Source organism: Diplotaxodon limnothrissa, linkage group LG11 (assembly GCF_057381915.1).
Source record: "Diplotaxodon limnothrissa isolate DT_005_m linkage group LG11, D_limnothrissa_male_GT1.1, whole genome shotgun sequence".
In the NCBI taxonomy this organism is placed as follows: domain Eukaryota; kingdom Metazoa; phylum Chordata; class Actinopteri; order Cichliformes; family Cichlidae; genus Diplotaxodon; species Diplotaxodon limnothrissa.
This window is the reverse complement of record NC_140606.1, coordinates 33622423-33632058: the sequence shown is the minus strand read 5'-3', so window position 1 is coordinate 33632058 and position 9636 is coordinate 33622423. Positions and strand designations below refer to the sequence as shown.

The window sequence follows — 9636 nt, the reverse complement described above, 5'->3', positions numbered from 1 at the left end:
GCTGGGATGGTCAGTTTGGTAAAGTAAATCCGTTGGGCATCTTTCTTTGCCTTTAGACAACAATTCTGATGGCAAAAGAGCCAAACGGGACAGGCAAAAAAAAAAAAAAAAAAAAAAAAAAAGGAATCCGCCTATATCTGCCTCTTCTCCCTCTTCCTCTTCCCCTTCCTCCCCGCATCCTCACCCCTCTTCCACGGTGCTGACCTTCCATTTTGTGTCACAGAAGTGTAGAAATGGTACACACTAGCTCCTGCGCAGTTTATATATGCTTGCCAATTGGGGATTCACAGGATTCATCCACAATTGACAGTGAACAAGTTGTTTGTCATTGGTTACAACTAAACTTTCACACGCCTCCTCATGAGTGACAGCTGTAATTCACCTGAGATCAATTGTTCAATTTCGGAGACATTTCCAGGAAAAATGATACAGAAAGGTATAGGATTTGCTTGACAGATGGCCAATATTTGGCATGTGATAACTAGTTCAACAATTTTGTGTGTGATGACTCAAGCAATGGATGTATGACTATTAGTTTTATTGGGAACGACTATTCAGCATCCATAGGTATGATTACTTTCGACTGACATGACATAAGCAAATGGAAATGTCAGAAAGCAGCAGGGAAATGTATGGAAGCAACTGATTCATGTCCAAAATCAATTGCAGTTTGTTCAGAGAGAGGAGAAATTGCTACTATGATGTGCACAAATGACTGAGTGTTGTGGAGGTTGAACTAATAGTTATGAGAATTTCAATTCTGATCTGAGAAACGCACCAAAGCGACTGAGAAAAACTGTAATATTGTAAGGTAATCTCCCGACAATAATTTGGAGAAAACAAATGTCTCCATACACATGGTGTGCAGGTCTGTACATGGCACATGTATGGATACTCTCTCTGTGCGAAAAAAGAATCTAATTTGTGATATGGCTGCAAGATGTGACTGCCAAGGTTACAAAAATAGCTCAATACACTTGTAATAGAGGTGTCAATCATGCAAATTGACCAAATTGTAATACTAATACTAATAAGAAAAACAATAACAAAGCATTTCAGTTCAAACTTGCTGCTCGTTTATAGTTGTTACATGTTTAGCTATTTTATTTTGAAATAGTTGACTCCAGTCCTAAAATACATTTTTGCTCACTTATATAATATTTATTTTTATATAGCAAGCATGCTGCTAATATGCATACAACAACAACAAATAACCCCCTAAACTGTGTGTTTGGAACTTTTTACACACCATTTAATGAAAAACTCATATCTCGTAAACTAATAAGAAGGAGATGAGCAGTCGCTGTTTATGTGTGCATCCTGTCACAACACTTGCTGTTTGTTTGTTGATATACCTCAAAAGTCTTTATCTCTTCCCCTCTATTTAGATAAGACTCATTTCACATATCAAGCGTAGGTGAGATCAAGGATTGCTGGGAAATGTACTTTCAATATTTTATGGTCACATCAGCAATAAAATGTGAAGAGAAACAGCTATAAAGATAACTGAGTACAACCCAAACACAAGAAAAGAAAAAAATAATGCAGTACTGAGAAAAAAAGTGCAATACAAAAAAATACACTTGTTTTCTTTTATTTTAATATGATGTGTTGGGCCATGTAAAAATCTGCTTGCTACACAAATTAGATAGATAGATAGATAGATAGATAGATAGATAGATAGATAGATAGATAGATAGATAGATAGATAGATAGATAGATAGATAGATAGATAGATAGATAGATAGATAGATAGATAGATAGATAGATAGATAGATAGATAGATGTTTACATAAACTAAGCACCCTGTGTTTAACACCCGCTCAATCTCTGAGCTTATTTTATATCTATGTGACAAACAATTTAATGAACACTTAAGCTTGGGGTACTCTGCCCTTGATCTATAAAAAATGAGGACACAGTGAGACAACTCATTAGTCCTAAACACCCTAAATAATGACAGACATGTACTGTCTTCAGCTCTTCAGCCTGGAACTGTGTAGACAAAAGATTTTGTAAATTATTGGAGTACACTAAATGTATTTGTCCTCATAAGTCCAGAGTGTAGTCTAAATACAGAGGTGGTTTGGTGTAGCCTGATTAAAAACTAGATAAATAATACCACTGTCTGAATTAATAGGCTGCTGAGGGGATAAAAATCTTATGTCCAGTATATATTTGTGTAAAAATGAATGAACTACTGTATATAGATAGTGACTATATAACTTGAACTGAACAAAGTATTTGAAAGAGCTCATGCCACTAATGGATATTAATGTGACATTCATTGATTGATCAAAAATTAATTAATTCAGCAACATGCACATTATCTAAATATGCTATTCATGTTGTTATCATATTAGTAATTTCATATTTCTTTTTTCTTGGTGGTGATGATGTCTCTTTTATGTTCACTAATGTTAATCACATCTGTTGGTTGTTTTTTGTTTGTTTGGTCTTTTGAGTTTGTTCGTATATTACAGTGTAGAGTCCAAAACAAATTTCCTTACTGGAAAATAGGAGGTAGAATAAAATATATCTTATCTTTCTGTAGTGCCGGTCTCTTTCTCTGCCAACAGGATGAGTGCTTCCACGTGAGGTAAAAAAACAGGTCAACCTACAATAAAAACTTTTGGTTTCACTTTCTAATTTTTTTCTGCTATAAAAGATTAAAATAAGAAGGTAGGTCAGATGGCCAAAAGGTTATTATATTATCTTACAAGCTCTGATTGACTTGTCTTGTGTCAGGGTAGTTTAGTGCATTCTGAGACGGATGTTTAACAACAGCAGAAGTGCCAATCACAAGCAATGCTGGAGATAATCACTGCAAAAAGCACATCCTTTCACCCGCTAGTGCATATGGCTTAAAGTAAGATTGCCTTTATTCATAGTGCAGGAAACTTCTAATGCTGCACATGAGCACTTTTAGATTGGTTGCACTGAGGTTTTAATTTTGACATTAAGAATTTTTAAAGTCTTAAAACTCACGCGCTTGCTACTAGACCTATTCTTGAACATTTTTTCCCCCAGTCTTCCAGTGATGTAAAGCTGCTCCACCTCCTGGTCTTTCAGGGACTGAGGTACAAACTATCTGGAAAGAGTTTTGTATTGGCTCACAAAAACAGCAAAATCTATTGTCCCACTGTTCAACAAAAGTTCAGACATCAAACAGAGAAGCACAATGTAACCACAGGATGGCACTTCTCACTCACAGATGTTCAAATTTGCTTTTTACTTTTAAATGTTTTCAATTTAAACTCAATAAACAAATATATTCACAAAACCCACAGCATGGGCCAATGTTCAAGTAAACACCAAGACACAGCAGTAAAATGAGTTAGCAGTAACATTTAGACACAGCTTTTGGTTTGGGTACTTTAATGTGGCTCTTCAGATCTTGTTGTGAGTAGAAACAATTACAGTTATCAAATGGCTAAGGATAGGTTTAGTTTGTAACAAGATCTGAAGTTCTACTTTCTCTGAGGTGATTTTCAATCATGACATAAACATAGCAAATAAGATAAGATAAGATAACCTTTATTAGTCCCACGTGTGGGAAAATTGAAATAAACAAGAAAAAGTGGGTTAATAGGTAATTATAAATTGTCTGTAGTTGTGAGTGTTAAGGGTTTTCCTTTGATTCACTGCAGACAAACCCTCTTTCCCTATGACAGCTAGGATAGGCTCCAGCTTCATGATCCTAAAACCGATACATGGTTAAGAAAGAAACGGTATGGATAGACTTAAATTGTTCATTATATTCTAAATTACAAAAAACAATTACTGCAACAGAAAATAATGACCCCCCCCCCCCCCCCCCCCCCCCCCCCCCATTTCTTCGGTAAAGCTTTTACTCACTGTGCAATCCTATGTAGACCGATATACAAGACACTTCTAATGATTCAATGCAACAAAGATAACAAACTACAATCACCAGTTCTGAACTAGAGATGCAGCCCAGAATATCATATAATAAACAACTAATCCAATATGTTAAATTTAAAATTTAAAATTTAAATATTGCATTTTTTTTTCTCAACTGATCATATTTAAAATCAAAGTATTGCTGCTGTTGTTTAGCGCGTCATCAGCTGGTTTATTCTTTCTGGCGCAAAGTGGATGATAAACAAACAAGAGAGAAAAGCCGATCAGCTGATCATTGATCAGTTTCATGATTGAAGTAGCAACAGGAGAGGAAGGGGGAGAGAATGAGAGAAGAAAAGGCAGCTGTGCAGCAAAGGCACAGAATAACTCCAGCTTTGTGTCTTTTTCATTCTAGCTGAAGTACAAATCGCGTTCCTTTTCCCCTCAACACGGATGTATTGTAATTGGTCCAGCCCAGAGTTGATCATGACCAATTGGCTAATCCACCACCTTTCACTGTTTATACCGTTACAAAAACAAACAAACAAACATAAAAATGAAAAATCGGTATGCCCATGGCCAGTCCAGGTATGCGGTCAGCTGGTGGGCATCTCCAAAAACGTTAGAGCACTTGTGCAAATATGTGATGTCCTGATAAATCGAGCAGATATTCGAAGTTTACACAGCACCATTCTCTCATGAAAATATCTTAAAAGTTTATTTTGTGACCCAGAAAGAGTAATATTTCAAACTCCGCCACTCTGTGTTCCTCCGCCACTGCCTCGTTTGAGTTTTGGACGAAATGGATTCTGGGATATTGCATTTCGTCATTTCGAGCTGATTGGAGACCAAAACAGCCAATCAGATTTTTTTGCATCCAAGTCTGTGTTTGGCTGGTTTTGTGGCACAGGTGTACAGAAAGAGTTGAGCACGCACGGTCAGAAATGTTGAGAGCGCAAGCAACAGCGCAAGTGCAAAAACTGAGCGAGAGGGTCTGCTATTGTGTGTGTGTATGGATAATAGCAAACACTGAAATACATTTTTTGCACACAGCAATGAATTTTGTTCACTCAAATTTAGCTTTTCACTTCCGCACTTCTCGTACTTATAGTACGCACCGTACGTAGTACGCGTAGTGCGCGTACTTCAAGCGTGCAGACCCTGAATTGGGACACAGCCCTTGAGTGACGCTGACCAACCAGTCAGTGACATGCAGTCTGATGACATCCCATTTTAGTACCTAATGGATCGCTTGGAACCCTGGGCGAGCAGGTGCTAAAAAAAGTACCTGGTACCTACCAGGTACAATGACCTAATGGAAAACACTGAAAACTGTGGTGAACCATGCCGAGTCAATATGAGTAGGTACTAATGGAAAAGAGGCTTTAATGTCCCCCATTTATTTTGTAAAGTTTTCGTGCACTATGTAATGCTATTCAGACACACATGGAATGTTTTTTTGAGTAATTTTTATTATTTACAAACACATTTTTAAAGCAAAGGCTACACATTACAATTATCAGTTCAGAATTAATATACAGCCAAAAGATTTTTGACAATAAAATATGCATAAATATAAAAATATTGTATTTGTACAAGTATTGATATTCACAAATCAAGTCTAAATAATATTGTTTTTCCTCCAGCATAATTTATTCTAATAAATTAGTTTTGTTGTGATTTTGTTTTTTGTTAATTTGTTTTTGCAGCTCCCTATGAATTTGAGAAAACATTTTTGAGTTATTGTGTATCTAAAACAAGCTTTACAGCTAATCGAGGACAGAGCCATACACTTCCACCTCACACAGAGTCAGGTATTCATGTCTTCCAGGGATGACTATGTTAACATAGCGGCCATCCATCCCCATCCTGTCACCCGCGTTACAGTGGAACTCTTGAATGGAACCTCCTGGGATGCTTGAGATCACAGCACACCTGGCAGAAGAAGCAGAGGTTATTTGGTTAACCCAAGACGTTTACCAGGACGTTTCACATTGGATTCTTCACTTGGCAGTGTAGAGCTGCAAAATTTGACAACCCCAAAGGTGATATTGGGAAAATTAAGTCAGATAAGGTTCTTGCTTTCTATGAGTGGAATCACAGAAATTTTTGTTCATACTCATTTTCTGTTTGGATTTTGGTATTTTCTTTTAACAAGACTAATACTCTTTACCTCATTTATTTGGACTCCCACATTAACCTGAATATGGTTCACATTTATGATTTGTATTTTATCAACACACTGCTGTACAATAAATTTGCTCTCATCAGTTCTGGAACATGCAAATGTCCCTATAGTTCCAGTTTGTAATTAATTCAATTTCTATTTAAGTTGCAGTTTTTAGTGTGCATTGTACCTGGGATTATAGTTGCCATTGTTTCCAAGAGAATCTCCGATGCGGATCTCGGCTCCATTTAGTCGTTCTGGGACAGAATCTATTACATTCAGTACCTTAACAGAAAAAACTTTATGGGTTTTGCGCAGATCGAGTCGCCACCAGGGACTGAAGTCATGTTTTGTATGAGTGCATGATGCCCCATTCCATATGCTCTTTTGATTTCCATCTATGGCATTATAGGCAATACCAGTTGAAAAGAGTGAGGACTGTGAGGCTTTTCCTTGAAGTGCAAGGTTTTCTCCTGCAAAAGAACAAATTCGTGAAAAAATATTAAACATTGATGTCTTGTCAATAATTACGATTAGGTATCAAGAAATGCATTACGTTCAATTATATTTTTTAATTCAGTTTTATTTACTTTAAAATGCTTTTTATTATAAGGTAAAAACTCTAAAATATCTGGAATAAAACCCAATGCTCGTGGCCATGGCTGAGGGTTTGAGCATATATTTACCAGTAAATCTAGAGCCTTGCTTTCAAGCTCATCTATGTTTTCATTAGAATCGAAGATTGCAGCGTTCACTTTATTGCTGGTGCCACGCCACTTCTCCAATAACTGCACAGTAGTGAAAATATATGCTCTGACTTCTAATAATATACCCTAATGGAATAACTTTTCTGTGTGCGAAAAACTTGTTGTTTACGTGACCAGATTAGGATTTGTCAGGTAACTATAATTTCCAACACATTTCTCTTCATGTCAGTGTTGTATTCTAGAAATGAGAAGTTACTTTTGTAAAATGTTTTGATCAGAGTGATCAAATGCAGTAACGTCCAACAATATACGAGTACAGAGATGAGTCTGCTCCCAGAGACAATAAAGAGATCATCAGTACCCTTTACTAGTCCTGTTTCTATGCTTTTGAATTATGATTCCTACTTTTTCTTTTTAGGCTGGACAAGTAAGCTGGATCAAGTAAAGGCTTCTGAATTAATGACTTCCAACTTAAAAGCCTTTAGCTTCTTAAAAAAAAGATGAACTGATCATATTTAAAATCAAAGTATTGATTAATGATAAGAGTTTTTTGTAGGAATGTGGGCTAATAGATGTATTGATAGTGTCACTGAAGGCCTTAATGAAGTTAGTTCATAGAAATCAATAGAAAATAGTGCTGTCAGCGTTAATCTTGTTTATACAATTATTTATTTTAATTTAAATAAAAGAAAATTCATGAAGCAAACTCTTTGTCATCATGGTGACAGCGATGAACAGTAATGATAATAAATATCTATTATTAAATTGCTTTAATATCAGCTTGAAAGTTTGGATAACAGAGTTTGGCGATAGAGCTGCAAACTGTGCAGCTCATGTAGTAGTTCACATTCTCACCAGTTGGAGCGTGATATCCGTAGACTTCCACTTCACAGAGTGAGAGGATCCTTTCTGAACCAGGAAGAGTCAAAGTTACATAACGCCCCTCCACACGACCAGCGAAATTCACAGTGTAGGATTTGCCTGCACCAACTTCAGAAATTTGTCCAACCCTAACAGGAAGTGTCTGAGAAAATACAATTTACCATGGCAGCAAATATCAGAACATATGATAGTCAGCGTGATCGTTTTAGTGGAATTTGCTGACAAAATTTACAAAAACTGTAACCTGTTATTCTCTATTTTAATATATAATGGAATGATTTAATATAGGAATCTATTGTAGGGAGTGCCAATAAAAAGAATGTGGGCAGCTAACAATGTCAGTCCTACAGCAACCTCTCCTGTTGCCGTTCAGGAAAAACAGAAAGAAACAAACACTGCAAAGCTAAAAATGAGTAAAATGCCAAATCACAACATTGTTGCTAATTACTTATTTCTCTATATTTACTAACTTTGGGTTTATTAAGCCATCGTTATTCAAAGAGTTGCCTATGTGGATCTCCAGCCCGTTGAGCTCTTCATGACAGCAGTCTCCTCTGTTGGTGATGGTGAGGGAAGTGACAATGTAGGACTCAAGCAAGTCCACTCTCCACCAGGGGTCGGTCTGTTGATCGGTGTGCGAGCATGATCCATGGCGAAGGTCAGAATCACGGTTTCCATCAATTGCAGCGTAGGCAGCCGACAATACCTCATTGATACGGGTTGACTGGGTTGCTTTGCCACGCAGGGCCACATTTTCTGGCAATAGCATAATGCAAATGAAAGATATCATGAAAGGACATGCATTCAAGCAAGCAGCTGAAAATGAGCACCCATCCAAATGTACCTCATTTAGTTACTTCCTCATGTAGTTAGCTTGATAACTCTGTTTACAACAATATAGTGACTGTAGTATATGAACATATTTGGATAGGCATATTTGGTAGAGATGCACAACTGCTGGTTAGTTTGCTTAGTCCGCAAAGTCTACCCATATTTCAAAATGATTACATAGGATGCTGAACTTGGTGAGCCAAAAGAATGGTTTGAAAGAAAGTTCTTACTGTAGAAACTGAAAAACTGACTCCTTCATGTGTTTTTTGGAAGGTTTATTGACATCCACATCTCACGTGTCTCATTTAATAATTTGCATATTTGTAGTAAAGAAAAACTATTTTGTGTTACTTACATGAAACATCCAGCTCTAAACTCTAGAAACTGCAGTGACTCCAAATATTATATACTCTGTTAAGTTTCTGTTATACTACTTCACTCTTTATCTCTACCTGATGATAAACACATTGCCTCTTATTATTACACTTTCTTTTACATATAACTACTTTTCCTTACAAAAAAAGAGTCCTTATATACCCAGATCATACTTACGATAGCTGCGTGCTGAGGACATCCCCAGGAGAAGGAACAAAACCAGTGCTGAAATGTGTTTCATTGTTGCTACTGTTCACACTGAGAAAATAAAATACATTTGGGAAATGTGCTTGAATTCACCCTAACTTACATATTTTTTTAAAGTTTATACTAAACTTAAAGAACATTTTAAGTCTTTAAATGAAAACTACATACCTTATAATCAGACGCAGATGAGGAGCTGCTGTTAAGGATTGTTACTTATATTCACATCCAACCAGGGCACATGATCTTTGTTTATCAATAACCCACCAAGGACTTTGTCCTTTTCCTTATAGAGATAAGGCTCATTTCAGTTAGGGTATTGGCAGTTCCTGATGTTTTGGAAAAATGCATTGGTAAATGCATCTCTAAGGTTTATGGTACCATGCGTACTAAAACGTAAAAAAAAGTGATGTAAAAATAGAAAAAGTGGCAAGATTAATAAAAACAAGCAGAAAACATTTCACAAAGACTTTAAAAAAGTAAAATGGGTTTCATATACTCAAGTCAATCTCAAGTGGGTTAAATCCAAAAGTAAATCCGACCCCAACCTTAGTAATGAACTGACTCGGTTCTGGTATATTCAGTTTTCAACAAATATAAGCAAAA

At 36.4% G+C, this 9636-nt stretch overlaps 1 protein-coding gene across 1 annotated transcript; it reads right to left on the bottom strand.

Moving 5' to 3' along the window:
• Positions 1-5626: 5626 nt before the first annotated feature.
• Positions 5627-9257, bottom strand: LOC146623307 (fucolectin-1-like). The gene is made up of 6 exons (XM_085366656.1): positions 9202-9257; positions 9004-9084; positions 8091-8376; positions 7594-7748; positions 6222-6504; positions 5627-5799 (listed from the first exon to the last, which is right to left on the bottom strand). The coding sequence occupies exons 2-6, from the start codon at positions 9065-9067 to the stop codon at positions 5634-5636; spliced, it is 954 nt and encodes a 317-aa protein (XP_085222782.1). The 5' UTR covers positions 9068-9084; positions 9202-9257; the 3' UTR covers positions 5627-5633.
• Between the last annotated feature and the right edge of the window lie 379 nt (positions 9258-9636).